The following is a 17606-nucleotide window of genomic DNA, read 5'->3' on the forward strand; positions in this document are numbered from 1 at the left end:
CCATGACGCAATCCAAGATACTACATCATGCATCGCATGGTGGGCTTTCCCCGTTCGCGCAAGGCATTGTGGGATACAAATTTGAAACAGGAGAGGAAAATGGAGGACGTGAGTGTGCGAATGAAACATGAAAGACTGACTACAGTAACGGAAAGCGAGAAGAAAAGACATTATGTTGCGAAGGAAAGGAAACGCAGGACCAAACTAATAAATATCAGCGGTCAGTGAGCACCTCGGTGTGATCAGCTGTTCGTTTAGCGACAGAATGATGGAACTGATGAAACCTTCACATGCACACATGGACTTCGTCTGTCTGCTTGACTGTGTGAAACAAGCAATTTCATGCATATTTATTTGCTAGGGAATCCCCTCAAATTAAATATCTTCCTAGCCACAGAATGGCCTGATATTTTTTGGAGATATTGCAGAAATAAACATATATCACACTGACCAAATTTCAGAGGGAACTAAACTAAATTTCACCAATTTTATGAAATTGAAAGACCGTCTAGCTTGAATATATGTGTATATGAATAAATGTGAATAAATGTTCAATAAAGAAAAAGAGAATACATTGATCAGAAATTTTTTCAGGGGTGGCACGGTGGTGTAGTGGTTAGCGCTGTCGCCTCACAGCAAGAAGGTCCGGGTTCGAGCCCCGTGGCTGGCGAGGGCCTTTCTGTGTGGAGTTTGCATGTTCTCCCTGTGGGTTTCCTCCGGGTGCTCCGGTTTCCCCCACGGTCCAAAGACATGCAGGTTAGGTTAACTGATGACTCTAAATGTGTCAGCCCTGGCGACTTGTCCAGGGTGTACCCCGCCTTTCGCCCGTAGTCAGCTGGGATAGGCTCCAGCTTGCCTGCGACCCTGTAGAGCAGGATAAAGCGGCTAGAGATGATGAGATGAGAAATTTTTTCACAACACACACTGGGAGGACTGTGCTAATCAGCCTTCTCTATAGTCATTAGTTTACAGACACAGAAAAGCGGGACCTATTATGCTCTCTTGGCGATAAATGACTGAGGCGTCACTGGAATTCAAACATGAGAACCTCCAACCATAGGGCTAGCTCTTAGTTGTGCCACCAGGGTCTCTGTGTTAAAACACACTTGTGGTTTAAAGTAGGGTGTATCAAATAGATGGAATTCAAGACTATGATTATATTCAAAAGGATACCAGAAATGAAGGTCTGTAGTTGTCATTGGCAATGTAAGCAAGACTCTTGGAGATGAGCTGGGTTTTCACTCTTTGTCCTCGAATGTTGATTTGCATACGTGGCTTCAGATACAGAATGCTACAGTACGCCTACAAACGGAAATGCAAGAAATAAAAACTTTCTTCTTGAACTCTAGCCTTTTGAGAAAAACCCAAATATTATTGTAGGTAAAAAAAAAATCTGTTCCCCCATTGTGCCAATGATAGTGTGTGGACTTACTCTTAGTGAATAGTCGCTCTCGGGTGTCATGGCTCGACACTCTCGGGTTTTCTCACTAGCATTTGCTCGGATCTGAATATCATATTTATCTGCATCAAAGTTGAATTCCGTCTCCCCATTTGTAATCCTGCAAAATCATGAACATAAGGAATATACTATGAAATATTTAACATAATATAATAAAATAAATACTGCTGGGACATTATGCAAAACTCAGGTGTACAACGGTACAACTCAATATCATCATTTCAGTAAGAAGTTCCCCATGACTGAAGTTATCATATGAACATGCCTCACCCCAAATAAACTTCACCACACACAGTACTGTGCAAAAGTCTTAGGCACCCTATTCTTTTTTCATACAAACTTTGTTATAGATTTCTACATTATCGAATCAGTACAAAAACACTTTAGAGTCCAAACATTGGTTTTCCAGCACAAAATTAAATGTTACAGAAAAGAAAAAGCTTGTATCTGAGCAGCATATTACATAAAAAGATGACTTTTCAGATTAAAAAAGAAAACATAATGAAGGCTGCTGGGTTTTGGTGCAAAATTACGAAGCAAGTGTGACAGTCAAAGTGTCCAGAAGAACTGTGGCTGGTTCTGTAAGATGCTCAGTAAAACCTACAGCTCATTTCCGCAAAAAAATGCACTCATTGTACCTAAGACAACTTTTTTTTTTAAGCAAAGGGTCGTCTCGCACCAAATATTGACTTTGTTTCATTTATTATGGCTTACTGCTTACTGCTTATAGTATTTTTTTTTAATGTCGAAACAGGGGTGGCACGGTGGTGTAGTGGTTAGCGCTGTCGCCTCACAGCAAGAAGGTCCGGGTTCGAGCCCCGTGGCCGGTGAAGGCCTTTCTGTGCAGAGTTTGCATGTTCTCCCCGTGTCCGCGTGGGTTTCCTCCGGGTGCTCCGGTTTCCCCCACAGTCCAAAGACATGCAGGTTAGGTTAACTGGTGACTCTAAATTGACCGTAGGTGTGAATGTGAGTGTGAATGGTTGTCTGTGTCTATGTGTCAGCCCTGTGATGACCTGGCGACTTGTCCAGGGTGTACCCTGCCTTTCGCCCGTAGTCAGCTGGGATAGGCTCCAGCTCGCCTGCGACCCTGTAGAACAGGATAAAGCGGCTAGAGGAGAGGAGAGGAGATGAGATGAATGTCGAAACATTTCATTTAATTATTTTTAAGCCATTTTTGGTCGACAGCATTTCTTTTCATGTGCCTAAGACTTGTGCACAGTGCTGTAAATTGGTCACCTAACTGATCCTAAATTATATCTTCCTTCCCCCCATTTCTTTCAATATTTATTTTAATGGATCAACTTCAAACAAGACAAGTTTTCAGCATTAGCTATAGCTACTTTTCGTTATAGGACATTTTCTGATGTTTGCTATTAGCTTGTATGAGGACTTTCCATGACACTATCTAGCTGATTTTATTTCAGGATAGACATTTATACCTACCTGGGTTGATAATATTATTGGGGAATGTTTCTGAGTTCTGACTATTTTATCATATGAGCATATGAGTGTGAAATTTTTTAATGTCTTGTATACGTTCAGGTTTCAAGCTGAGATTTTGGTGGCTGCAAATGAAACAAATTACTTGTCGCCATAAAAGGAACCACAGTTCCATCCAATAACCCCTCCCTTTATGTCTCAGACAGCAATATCAACATCCCCTACCATGCCCAGACCTTCCCCCAGGTTTACTTCAGCTTGATGGGAAACACTGATTTGGAAACCACTGGTATACACATATTCAACAAACCGCTAGCTCACATGCGCAGATTCCAGATAATGATGCGTGTGCCAGTGGGTCCAGCAGTGCTGATGGCACGCAGCTCAGTGAACAGTTCCTTCTCTGTATTAAACAGTGAGTGTCTCAGGATCGCATCGAGACTGGCTGCATCCTCCGGTCTGGGGACGTTAACAGTCAAGGGTGAGATTAATTTAATTATGCTATCCAAGTTTTCCCTATTAAGTAGAGAGGGTGAGCACCAACAGCCAACCACTGCATTTTTTTTTTTTGGCTCACACATCATAGGACAGCTGAACACACTTGAGAGAGATAACTAAATACACAATTTGGTATACATGACTTGCATTTGAGAGCAGCATGGTGGTGTAGTGGTTAGCGCTGTCGCCTCACAGCAAGAATGTCCAGGTTCGAGCCCCGTGGCCGGCAAGGGCCTTTCTGTGCAGAGTTTGAATGTTGTCTGCATGGGTTTCCTCCGGGTGCTCCGGTTTCCCCCACAGTCCAAAGACATGCAGGTTAGGTTAACTGGTGACTCTAAATTGAGCGTAGGTGTGAATGTGAGTGTGAATGGTTGTCTGTGTCTACGTGTCAGCCCTGTGATGACCTGGCGACTTGTCCAGGGTGTACCCCGCCTTTCGCCCGTAGTCAGCTGGGATAGGCTCCAGCTTGCCTGTGACCCTGTAGAACAGGATAAAGCGGCTAGAGATAATGAGATGAGACTTGCATTTGACGAACATCACAGTGGTAGGATCAAGCCCTCCATCTCATTCATTTGAAATACACAATTGTAAATAAACTCCTGTGACAACAACAGGTGGCCTGATTTGAACCCGAGATTTAAAAGTGTTTCTAGCCCTATAATAATCGAGTATATCACTTTAGAAAAACTGTAATTTGTAATTGGGTGGTGTAGTGGTTAGCGCTGTCGCCTCACAGCAAGAAGGTCCTGGGTTCGAGCCCAGCGGCCGACGAGGGCCTTTCTGTGTGGACTTTGCATGTTCTCCCTGTGTCTGCGTGGGTTTCCTCCGGGTGCTCCGGTTTCCCCTACAGTCCAAAGACATGCAGGTTAGGTTAACTGGTGGCTCTAAAGCCTAGGTCACAACCGGCCGTACATGCTCCTACGGCCGGTCTACGTGCAAAAAACGCAAGAAACGCATGGAGGGCGCACGTGAAACGCACGGCGTGCGTGCGTGTGATGTGCTGATTTTCGAGCCGTGGGCTGGCCGCAGAGGTTCTTTGTCATGTCAAGCAAACTCTACGGGCGCTTACATTTTTTTCAGGTTGCAAGACAAACTTACGGCCAGCGTGCGTCTTTCTCCACGAGCAAAAAAAACGCAGCAATTTGGGAAACGCCAAAAATCGCACGGCCAAAAAATCGTACATCCGGTTGTGACCTAGGCTTAAATTGACCGTAGGTGTGAATGTGAGTGCAAATAGTTGTCTCTGTGTCAGCCCTGCAATAACCTGGTGACTTGTCCAGGGTGTACCCCTCCTCTTGCCCATAGTCAGCTGGGATAGGCTCCAGCTTGCCTGCGACTCTGTAGCGGCTACAGATAATGGATGGAAAAACTGTCATTTGCAATATTTCCATAGAACAGCAGATCTGTTTGGCTTCATTTCCTTTTTCCCATTGGCTTCTCAAATGTATAAATAGTTTTTACCCAAGGGAATGGGGTCAATCTGGAGTGAAATGTTTGTCAATGTCAATTAATTACAGTTGCAGTTTAAATCACAAGTACCGAATGGCTTCAAAAACTCTTTCTTTCGTCCTGCTGCTATAATGCCTATGGCTCATGATGTTTATGCAGTAATACTGAAGTTATATGAAGGATACAGGTTTTGTCCATCGCGCCTGAAGGTAAGAATAGGCACCATGATTTGTTGAGCTTTTATGGCCTGCAGGTAGGACTGTGATAGAAGGCCGACACTCATCGAGTCTCTGGTCTTCGTGAAGACGATGGCATCCTTTCCCAAGCGCATGGAACCTGATTTAAAGCCATTGCCGTAGACACCAACTGGAACATGGTCTCTCACGGCTTTCTTGTCACTGTAACCAAAGCTGAAAGAATACTGAATGAATATAAAATTATTTCAGTGATTAATTGTAGTGCACTTAACTGCTAATAAGGTAGCTGTAATAAAGATCGGCATGGTCCAAAAAGTTTCCATAGAAACAGTCCTTCATCAACTATGCAAGCAAGGTACTTCTGAACCTGTCGGAGGTAAAACCAATAACATATATTTACTATACACACCATGCGCTTTATTAGGAATAGGTGTACACCTGCTCAGTCAAGCTATTAGCTAACCAGCCAAATGAAAAACATGACAAGACAGCTTTTGCTTTGTGACATGGTGCATTATCATTCTGGAAGTAGCCATTAGAAGATAGTATGTTGTGACCATGAAGGGATGCACATGGTCAGCAACAATTCTCCAGTAGACTATGCCATTCAAGTGATGATTAATTGGTATGCATAGGCCCAAAGTGTGCCAAGAAAACATTCCCCACACCATTACACCACCTCCACCAGCCTGGACTGTTTACACAAGGCTGGATTCATGCTGTTAGTGCCCAGTTCTGACCCTACCATCTATGTGCCTCAGCAGAAATCAAGATTCATCAGACCAAGTTATGTTTTTTCCAGTTTTCAAATACCCCAAGTTTTGTTGCATTTTTGCCCACTGTAGCTTCCAAGCTTCAGATTCCTGTTCATGGCTGACAGGAGTTGATCCTGATGTGGTCTTCTGCTATTGTATCGCATCCGCCTCAAGGTTCAATGTGTTGTACATTCCTTAACCTTAAATCTCTCCATGCCATAAGTCGCATAAGGCCTCCATGCTGGCTGACCAACCCCTTCTGTCTTGTTCTGCAGTCCTGGCTGCATTCCAACTAGGCCATCCTTGATGGTTTCTCTCTCTTTCCTTTGTTCTTCTCCATGTCATTTTGGGCCTGCCTCTAGCTCTTTTCCCTTCTGGAGCCCATCCAAGTGCCACAATACTGTTGTTGTCCTTCTCATGTCTCAAAATGTGTCCTAGCCATGTCCACCTTCTTCTCCTTATCTCACAGCTGATGTTGCTTGTTTTTGCAATTTCATTTATTTTCTTGTTTGATGTTTTACTTTGCCATTTGATTTTGATTAACTTTCTTAGGCACTGATGTTGGAACGTGTTGAGTTTCTTTTCTTCAGCTTTAGTGATCTTCCATGTCTCACATCCATATAGCAATACAGGTCTTACTAATGATTTATAAAGATGTATTTTTGTTTCTCTTCCAATCCCTCTTGATGTCTATACATTTCTTAAGCGATGGAATGCCCCTCTTGGCTTCTGTAGTCTGTGTCGAATATCATGACTACCTTCTCCTTCTTTGTCCATCACTGCTCCAAGATATACTGTATGAATTTGTCTATGTCCTCCACTGTTGTGCATTCTGAGATGCTTTTCTGATCATCATGGTTGTAAAGACTGTTTATTGGAGTTACTTTAGCCTTCCTGTCAACTCAAACCAGTCTGGCCATTCTCCTCTGACCTCTCTCATCAACAAGACATTTCTGGCCACAGAACTATCACTCACTGGATGATTTTGGTTTTCACACTACTCTGTGTAAACTCTAGAGACTGTTGTGCAGGACAATCCAGCAGTTTCTGAAATCATCAAGCCAGCATCTCTGGCAGAAACAGCTAAGCTAAAGTCAAAGTCACTGAGATCAAATTTTTCCCCATTCTGATATTTGATCTGAACTTCATCTGCATGTATGCTGTTGCCACTTTATTGACTGATTAGATGTTTCCATGAATGAGCAGGCATGCAGGTGTTCCTACTAAAGTGGATGATGAGCGTATATTGAATGTAATAACTGGCTTTTTTAATGGCACATTCCAAACACTGCTGTTGTGTGGTCACAAATGGCTTGTGGCATCTGCTGTTACCTGAGCATCTTATGCAGCTTGGCTCTGGTCATTCCTGCTCCATTATCCATGAAAGAGAGGCAGTCCAGGTTTTTGATGCGTGTCCAATCTATCCAGAACTGCTTGGCACGAACATCTGGGTCATAAGCATTATCTGTGATAAAGTGTAAAGCGTGGAGATTAAGGCTGACAAGGAAAACATTGGTCATTATGATGTTCCAGATCCCAAAAGAGAAGCAAAATTGTGTCATTTTCAAAGGGTTTCAAATTTTCATAGCCTTAACTAGAAATGTTGTTAAATTGATCATAGATCTGGGTAAAGTGGGATTACCAACTCACCAATCAGCTCAGCAATGGCACTAAAGGGCCAGGTATGGCTGGTTGAGTTTGTATGAAGAAATTTAGGACTGAGCTGTAGAGGGTAAACATGGATGTTATAGGTAAGTTTATTATTATTATTATTATTATAGAAATATGCTGCATGCTATTTTGCAGAAGGTAGATAAAGTAAGCTGGTTAGAAACTCAACATTCAAACAAATTCAACCTCTGACATGCAAAGTGAGAAGCAAATGGAGACATCTCCTGAGACATTGTGGTGCTCCATAGGTTGAGTCTTTTGTCCAAGGGATGGCCATGTTTTGCATATTTTAAATTATTTACATCAGTGTTTTGAAAGCCAGATAAGTAAATTGGGATTGCTATGGTAAACAGGAAATATTGTACATAACCTTGCGTAGGTATTTGGCCGTACAGTGCCTTGTAAAAGTATTCATCCCCCTTGGTGTTTGTCCTGTTTTGTCACATTACAAGCTGGAATTAAAATGGATTTTGGGGGGTTAGCACCATTTGATTTACATAACATGCCTACTACTTTAAAGGTGCAAATTGTTGTTTTACTGTGACACAAACAATAATTAAGATGAAAAAAAAAACAGAAATCTGGAGTGTGCATAGGTATTCATCCCCCAAAGTCAATACGGTACTTTGTAGAGCCACCTTTTGCTACAATTACAGCTGCAAGTCTCTTGGGGTATGTCTCTATTAGCTTAGCACATCTAGCCACTGGGATTTTTGCCTATTCCTCAAGGCAACACTGCTCCAACTCCTTCAAGTTAGATGGGTTACATTGGTGGACAGCAATCTTCAAGTTATGCCACAAGATTCTCAACTGGATTGAGGTCTGGGCTTTGATTAGGCCATTCCAAGATATTTAAATGTTTCCTTTCAACCACTCCAGTGTCAATTTAGCAGTATATTTAGGGTCATTGTCCTGCTGGAACGTGAACCTTCGTCCCAGTCTCAAACCTCTGGCTGAATCAAACAGGTTTTCCTCCAGAATCGCCCTGTATTTAGTGCCATCCATCTTTCCTTCAGTCCTGACCAGCTTTCATGTCCCTGGAGATGAAAAACATCCCCACAGCATGATGCTACCACCACCATGCTTCATTGTAGGGATGGTGTTCTCAGGGTGTTGGGTTTGTGCCACACATGGCATTTCCCATGATGGCCAAAAAGATCAATTTTTGTCTCATCTGACCAGAGAATCTTCTTCCATGTGTTTGGGGAGTCTGCCACATGCTGCTGGGCAAACTCCAAACATGATTTTTTTTCTGGCCACTCTTCCATAAAGCCCCACTCTGTGGAGTGTACGGCTTAAAGTGGTCCTATGGACAGATACTCCCATCTCCAATGTGTATCTTTGCAGCTCCTTCAGTGTTATCTTTGATGTATTTATTGCATCTCTGATTAATGCCCTCCTTGCCCGGTCTGTGAGTTTTGGTGGGCGGCCTTCTCTTGTCAAGTTTGTTGTGGTGCCATATTCTTTCCATGTTGCTATAATGGATTTAATGGTGCTCCCTGGGATATTCAAAGTTTGGGATACAACCCCGATTCCAAAAAAGTTGGGACAAAGTACAAATTGTAAATAAAAATGGAATGCAATAATTTACAAATCTCAAAAACTGATATTGTATTCACAATAGAACATAGACAACATATCAAATGTCGAAAGTGAGACATTTTGAAATTTCATGCCAAATATTGGCTCATTTGAAATTTCATGACTGCAACACATCTCAAAAAAGTTGGGACAGGGGCAATAAGAGGCTGGAAAAGTTAAAGGTACAAAAAAGGAACAGCTGGAGGACCAAATTGCAACTCATTAGGTCAACTGGCAATAGGTCATTAACATGACTGGGTATAAAAAGAGCATCTTGGAGTGGCAGCGGCTCTCAGAAGTAAAGATGGGAAGAGGATCACCAATCCCCCTAATTCTGCGCCGACAAATAGTGGAGCGATATCAGAAAGGAATTCGACAATGTAAAATTGCAAAGAGTTTGAACATATCATCATCTACAGTGCATAATATCATCAAAAGATTCAGAGAATCTGGAAGAATCTCTGTGCGTAAGGGTCAAGGCCGGAAAACCATACTGGGTGCCCATGATCTTCGGGCCCTTAGACGGCACTGCATCACATACAGGCATGCTCCTGTATTGGAAATCACAAAATGGGCTCAGGAATATTTCCAGAGAACATTATCTGTGAGCACAATTCACCGTGCCATCCGCCGTTGCCAGCTAAAACTCTATAGTTCAAAGAAGAAGCCGTATCTAAACACGATCCAGAAGCGCAGACGTCTTCCCTGGGCCAAGGCTCATTTAAAATGGACTGTGGCAAAGTGGAAAACTGTTCTGTGGTCAGACAAATCAAAATTTGAAGTTCTTTATGGAAATCAGGGACGCCGTGTCATTCGGACTAAAGAGGAGAAGGATGACCCAAGTTGTTATCAGCGCTCAGTTCAGAAGCCTGCATCTCTGATGGTATGGGGTTGCATTAGCGCGTGTGGCATGGGCAGCTGACACATCTGGAAAGACACCATCAATGCTGAAAGGTATATCCAGGTTCTAGAGCAACATATGCTCCCATCCAGACGACGTCTCTTTCAGGGAAGACCTTACATTTTCCAACATGACAATGCCAAACCACACACTGCATCAATTACAGCATCATGGCTGCGTAGAAGAAGGGTCCGGGTACTGAACTGGCCAGCCTGCAGTCCAGATCTTTCACCCACAGAAAACATTTGGCGCCTCATAAAGCGGAAGATACGACAAAAAAGACCTAAGACAGTTGAGCAACTAGAATCCTACATTAGACAAGAATGGGTTAACATTCCTATCCCTAAACTTGAGCAACTTGTCTCCTCAGTCCCCAGACGTTTACAGACTGTTGTAAAGAGAAAAGGGGATGTCTCACAGTGGTAAACATGGCCTTGTCCCAACTTTTTTGAGATGTGTTGTTGTCATGAAATTTAAAATCACCTAATTTTTCTCTTTAAATGATACATTTTCTCAATTTAAACATTTGATATGTCATCTATGTTCTATTCTGAATAAAATATGGAATTTTGAAACTTCCACATCATTGCATTCCATTTTTATTTACAATTTGTACTTTGTCCCAACTTTTTTGGAATCGGGGTTGTATTTTTTATGACCCAACCCTGATCTATATTTCTCCACAACTTTGTTTCTGACCTGTTTGGAGGCTCCTTGGTTTTCATGTTGCTTGCTTAGTAGTGTTGCAGAGTCAGGGTCCTTCCAGAACAGGTTGATTTATACAGACATCATGTGACAGATCATGTGACACTTTGATTGCACACAGGTGGATCTTAATCAGCTAATTATGTGACTTATGAAGTAAATTGTTTGGACCAGCTCTTATTTAGGGGTTTCATACGAAAGGGGGTGAATACCTATGCACACTCCAGACTTCTGGCTTTTCATCTTAATTATTGTTTGTGTCACAATAAAACAACAATTTGCATCTTTAAAGTTGTAGGCATGTTGTGTAAATCAAATGGTGCTAACCCTCCACAAATCAATTTTAATTCCAGCTTGTAATGCGACAAAACAGGATAAACACCAAAGGGGATGAATACTTTTGCAAGGCACTGTAGTCTTAATGCAAGTGACTGGCATCCCATTAAGATTTTGTTCTTGACATAGGCTCTGCACTCTCAGAAAATAAAGTACATTATTGTGCCTTTAGGGGTACAACAGCATGTCACTGGGGCAGTACCCTCTAAGATACTTATTTGTACACTTTATATATTGCTGGGGAACATATGTCCCTTTTTGGTCCTAAAAAGGTACCTTGAGGTCCAATAATGAGCCGTAGGGGGTACATTAGTGTAGATTGTACCTTGAGGGACAGAAATGGGCTCCTACTGTACCCCTATTTCTGTCAGTGTGGATCCACTGTGACGCTGATAAAGCAGTTACTGAAGATGATTTAATGAATGAATGAAAGAATATAATAATCCAGACCAGGTTAAGACAAAGTGACAAAGAACTGGACAGAACAGGTAGACTTGCTTTAGTGACCATTGGGTTTTTAGGGCTTGTTTTTAATGGATGGTTAAGTTCTTTCCAGGAAAGAGTGATGGCTTTTACCAAGAAACTACAGCATTCACAGTGATCACAGTTTAGCTAGTAATGTGCAGTTAAACATTCAATGATAAAACACATGATTCAATCATGAAACATAATAGAATAAGGAAGTTATTCTAAATAACTTCCTTATTAAAATATCTCATCTCATCTCATTATCTGTAGCCACTTTATCCTGTTCTACAGGGTCGCAGGCAAGCTGGAGCCTATCCCAGCTGACGACAGGCGAAAGGCTGGGTACACCCTGGACAAGTCGCCAGGTCATCACAGGGCTGACACATAGACACAGACAGCCATTCACACTCACACCTACGGTCAATTTAGAGTCACCAGTTAACCTAACCTGCATGTCTTTGGACTGTGGGGGAAACCGGAGCACCCGGAGGAAACCCACGCGGACACAGGGAGAACATGCAAACTCCGCACAGAAAGGCCCCTCGCCGGCCACGGGGCTCAAACCCGGACCTTCTTGCTGTGAGGCACCAGCGCTAACCACTACACCACCATGCTACCCTTATTAAAACATCTCATCTCATCTCATTATCTCTAGCTGCTTTATCCTGTTCTACAGGGTTGCAGGCAAGCTGGAGCCTATCCCAGCTGACTACGGGCGAAAGGCGGGGTACACCCTGGACAAGTCTCCAGGTCATCACAGGGCTGACACATAGACACAGACAACCATTCACACTCACATTCACACCTACGGTCAATTTAGAGTCACCAGTTAACCTAACCTGCATGTCTTTGGACTGTGGGGGAAACCGGAGCACCCGGAGGAAACCCACGTGGACACGGGGAGAACATGCAAACTCCACACAGAAAGGCCCTTGCCGGCCACAGGGCTCGAACCCGGACCTTGCTGTGAGGCAACAGCGCTAACCACTACACCACCGTGCCGCCCTTATTAAAACATAACAGGGAAAATAATCAACAATCTAGGGTAGGGTAATGCGATGTGAAGTTGATTATTTTCCAAAAAATTCTCTCTTATTCCTTAACAATTAGCCAACACGAACAATTTTTTTTACATTTATTTCAGAGTGACACATCATACTTTTTAGCCACTTATAGTTACGATTAAAGTTACGTCAGTTCCTGTTCACATACATTATAGCAGCTTTATACAGGTTTTCCATCACCCGCCTCACTTTTTCTCTCTCCTGAAGTTAATAAGACCAAAAAATTCAGCTTCATGATGCTACTTAGAAACTACAAAGCCCTCTGTCCTGAAGACTTTACAGTGTCAGGAAAAAAAAAAAAAGCGTGGAGACAAAAATGTTAATTAAACATCTTCTCAGAGAAAACTTCTTCATAGCATCTATCTATCTATCTATCTATCTATCTATCTATCTATCTATCTATCTATCTATCTATCTATCTATCTATCTATCTATCTTCAAATCTCAAACTTTGAGAGAATGGTTGCATGACAAACCAACAGAAACATTATCTGAAACATCTGGAATTAAATATTCGTCTATTTATTATTTAGTCTTATGTGAGCATGTGAAATGTAAATCTGATGTAAAAGTCAGAACTGTGTTTGAATTGTAGAGTCTGTTACAGGATAAGAGACAGGCTGGATCCAGGTGATGCACAAAAACACAAACATTGTACTTACCGAGCTCAGAGGTATTCCTCTGTGTTTACGAGTAGCCATTTTCTCCAAAAAAAGCAAACTGATGTTAGATGTCTGTTGTAACTGCTCAAGAGAATCTTCTATATTTAGAGCGTCATATCAGTAACATATACGCGTGCACAAGCTAACCACAGCGGCAGCTGAGTGTGCACGCTTCCCCACGCTGCATTTGCAAAATACTGTATCTTGTTGACTTTATGATGAGAGTAGGGGATGGCAAACTTTTTTTGACCAGTGACCATATTGTGAGGGGTCCAGATAGTCTCTCTCTCTCTATCTATATACTAGAGCATCTCAAACAATTAGAACATCGTAAAAAAGTTCAATATTTTCTATCAGTTATGTAAGTGAAAATTTAATGAATTCTAGACTCAGTACATGTTAATTATGATAATTACGATAATTATGGCCAACAGTCTCAGCTGACTATGGGCAAGAGACGGGGTACACCCTGGACAAGTTGCCAGGTCATCACAGGGCCGACACAGAGACAAACAACCATTCACACCTACAGTCACGTCTTTAGACTGTAGGGGGAAACCGGAGTATCTGGTAGAAACCCACGCAGACATGGGGAGAACGTGCAAACTCCACACTGAAAGGCCCTCGCCAGGACCTTCTTGCTGTGAGGCAACAGTGCTAACCACTAGACCACTGTGCAGCCCTAAAAAGCAATTGTGCAAATTAGTATTTAATTAGTATTATGCTAATTTGGTAAAAACGTTAAATCGGTACGCTCTCTTCTTCAAAGTTTCACCAAATGGCTTTATTTGTGCAATATAAAGCTAATCTTAACTCTCATTTATACATCACAAAGAAGGAGAAATCAATGTTAATTATAAAATATGCATAAATAAGCATTGAATGTCATTCATATCTACCATTCCCTATCAAAATAAAAAAGTAATAAAAGATCATTTCTAATACCCTCTTTGTGCTCTGTAGGCCTTTGTATTCCTAAGTAGGGCCTACTAGCATTTACATGAAAGAATATAAATGATTATTTTGATTAATATTCACAGCTTTCAAGGCTAACCTCGAAAAAACTATGAGAGCCACATCCAATAAACAATTCCAATTAATTGAATTGAAATTGACACTCGCGTGTCTGACTTCCGTTTTTTTAAACCTCATTCCGACCACTAAGATCTCAATATTTTTTATCAAAACAACTACAGTTATACTCTAAAATAGTTATTTATTTATATGAATCAGTTTGATTTGAAAAAATAAGTAGGTAAAGCTATGAAAACTCACTTCAAAGTCTCCCGTGAAGCATAACATCAAAATTAGCAGATGGAAAATTTTGCTGAATACTTCATCAGAAACAGTGAGCGCGAGAGAACATCCCTATAAAAGTTATCTGATTGATATTCATGAGTAATCCAGTCAGAAACTGATCAGAAGAGAGAGAGCCTGAGCTCTTTCCCGTGACTCAAAAAGCACCAGCAGTTTCCTGACGTCCCACAAGCAAAGAGTGCACTCTGTTGTACCAACTTCAACCTGCCGTTACTCCCAAACTACTGAACAGATTTTAACGAGATGAATTTCTTTGGAAAACGGAGATTATAAGCTTTTTAATGATAGTATTCACAATATAAAATATTCAACAGTTAAGCAATCACACATTTGGAAACTTATATGAGTGTCTGCATGCACAATTTTCACACCACAGCCAGCGAGTGTCTGATATGCCTCCTAATAAAATTCTCCATGTGTGTATATACATACCCTCACTGGCCGCTTTAATAGGAATTCATTCTTGACTCTGATTCCTGTTCTTGGCTGCAGGAGTGGAATGCAATGTGGTCTTCTGCTGTTGCATACTGAGATGCTTTTCTGCTCACCACGGTTGTAAAGAGTTGCTATGAGTTACTATATCCTTCCTCGCAGCTCCAACTAATCTGGCCATTTTCCTCTGACCTCTCTTATCAACAAGGTGTTTGTTTCCACCCACAGAACCATCGCTCACTCACTCAGTGTTTTTTGTTTTTCGCACCATTCTGTGTAAACTCTAGAGACTGCTGTGTGTGAAAACCCCAGGAGATCAGCAGTTTCTGAAATACTCAAATCAGTCTGGCTCAAACCAACACCCATGCCACAGTGAAAGTCACACTTTGAGATCACAATTTTTCCCATTCTGATGTTTGAAATGAACATTAACTGAAGTTCTTCATTTGTATCTGCATGATTTGATGTATTATACTGCTGTCAAGGGATTGGCTGATTAGAGAACGGCATAAAACAGCAGGTGTATGAGTGTTCCTAATAAAGTAGCTGGTGAGTGTATATGACAATAAATAAGACCACAAATGATGTCATTTTTGTCTCCTGTAAAGATTCAATTACAACCCAGATTCCAAAAAAGTCCCTGTGATGACCTGGCGACTTGTCCAGGGTGTACCCCGCCTTTCGCCCGTAGTCAGCTGGGATAGGCTCCAGCTTGCCTGCGACCCTGTAGAAGGATAAAGCGGCTAGAGATAATGAGATGAGATGAGATGAGATTCCAAAAAAGTTGGGACAAAGTACAAATTGTAAATAAAAACGGAATGCAATAATTTACAAATCTCAAAAACTGATATTGTATTCACAATAGAACATGGACAACATATCAAATGTCAAAAGTGAGACATTTTGAAATTTCATGCCAAATATTGGCTCATCTGAAATTTCATGACAGCAACACATCTCAAAAAAGTTGGGACAGGGGCAATAAGAGGCTGGAAAAGTTAAAGGTACAAAAAAGGAACAGCTGGAGGACCAAATTGCAACTCATTAGGTCAACTGGCAATAGGTCATTCACATGACTGGGTATAAAAAGAGCATCTTGGAGTGGTAGCGGCTCTCAGAAGTAAAGATGGGAAGAGGATCACCAATCCCCCTAATTCTGCACCGACAAATAGTGGAGCAATATCAGAAAGGAGTTCGACAGTGTAAAATTGCAAAGCATTTGAACATATCATCATCTACAGTGCATAATATCATCAAAAGAGTCAGAGAATCTGGAAGAATCTCTGTGCATAAGGGTCAAGGCCGGAAAACCATACTGGGTGCCCGTGATCTTCGGGCCCTTAGACGGCACTGCATCACATACAGGCATGCTTCTGTATTGGAAATCACAAAATGGGCTCAGGAATATTTCCAGAGAACATTATCTGTGAACACAATTCACCGTGCCATGCGCCGTTGCCAGCTAAAACTCTATAGTTCAAAGAAGAAGCCGTATCTAAACATGATCCAGAAGCGCAGACGTCTTCTCTGGGCCAAGGCTCATTTAAAATGGACTGTGGCAAAGTGGAAAACTGTTCTATGGTCAGATGAATCAAAATTTGAAGTTCTTTCTGGAAATCAGGGACGCTGTGTCATTCGGACTAAAGAGGAGAAGGACGACCCAAGTTGTTATCAGCGCTCAGTTCAGAAGCCTGCATCTCTGATGGTATGGGGTTGCATTAGCGCATGTGGCATGGGCAGCTTACACATCTGGAAAGACACCATCAATGCTGAAAGGTATATCCAGGTTCTAGAGCAACATATGCTCCCATCCAGACGACGTCTCTTTCAGGGAAGACCTTGCATTTTCCAACATGACAATGCCAAACCACATACTGCATCACTTACAGCATCATGGCTGCGTAGAAGAAGGGTCCGGGTACTGAACTGGCCAGCCTGCAGTCCAGATCTTTCACCCATAGAAAACATTTGGCGCATCATAAAATGGAAGATACGACAAAAAAGACCTAAGACAGTTGAGCAACTAGAATCCTACATTAGACAAGAATGGGTTAACATTCCTATCCCTAAACTTGAGCAACTCGTCTCCTCAGTCCCCAGACGTTTACAGACTGTTGTAAAGAGAAAAGGGGATGTCTCACAGTGGGAAACATGGCCTTGTCCCAACTTTTTTGAGATGTGGTGTTGTCATGAATTTTAAAAATCACCTAATTTTTCTCTTTAAATGATACATTTTCTCAGTTTAAACATTTGATATGTCATCTATGTTCTATTCTGAATAAAATATGGAATTTTGAAACTTCCACATCATTGCATTCCGTTTTTATTTACAATTTGTACTTTGTCCCAACTTTTTTGGAATCAGGGTTGTATTTTAACAAATAAGTGTTTTAAAAAACATAAAAACATCGGTGAACATTACATTTAACTGTACGGCATCAAAGAGGGAAAGATGGTATATGGTTGTTTTTTTTAATATTTACATATTTTAACAATGCTCTTATTAAATTGCTGTGTAAGGGTTCACAGCATATAAACCGAGGCCTGGGCCTGTGCGTCACATCTCAACCACTTCATTCAACCATGATTTCTCCTCTGATTTGATACACAGAAGGCCATTACTTCCTGTAAGGACATGTTCGTAAATGGTGCCAACAACTGGGTTCATATC

General features: G+C 41.7%; 1 protein-coding gene across 4 annotated transcripts in view; it reads right to left on the minus strand.

The window, feature by feature from the left end:
• The window catches only part of morc3b (MORC family CW-type zinc finger 3b), a 33252-nt gene extending 19642 nt beyond the window's left edge, over positions 1 to 13610 (minus strand). For 2 of the 4 annotated variants that reach the window (XM_060898817.1, XM_060898818.1), the window contains exons 1-7: positions 13187 to 13610; positions 7449 to 7521; positions 7131 to 7263; positions 5032 to 5256; positions 3221 to 3358; positions 1433 to 1559; positions 1174 to 1302 (exon numbers count right to left, since the gene is read on the minus strand). In XM_060898817.1, the coding sequence (XP_060754800.1) occupies positions 1174 to 1302; positions 1433 to 1559; positions 3221 to 3358; positions 5032 to 5256; positions 7131 to 7263; positions 7449 to 7521; positions 13187 to 13225 (864 nt within the window). In that variant the 5' untranslated portion in view covers positions 13226 to 13610. Of the gene's footprint in view, positions 1 to 1173; positions 1303 to 1432; positions 1560 to 3220; positions 3359 to 5031; positions 5411 to 7130; positions 7264 to 7448; positions 7522 to 13186 lie in introns of those variants that run through there. The other 2 variants (XM_060898816.1, XM_060898819.1) reach the window with 2 other exon arrangements.
• Between the last annotated feature and the right edge of the window lie 3996 nt (positions 13611 to 17606).

This window comes from Neoarius graeffei, chromosome 18 (assembly GCF_027579695.1).
Source record: "Neoarius graeffei isolate fNeoGra1 chromosome 18, fNeoGra1.pri, whole genome shotgun sequence".
NCBI classification, from domain to species: Eukaryota; Metazoa; Chordata; class Actinopteri; order Siluriformes; family Ariidae; genus Neoarius; species Neoarius graeffei.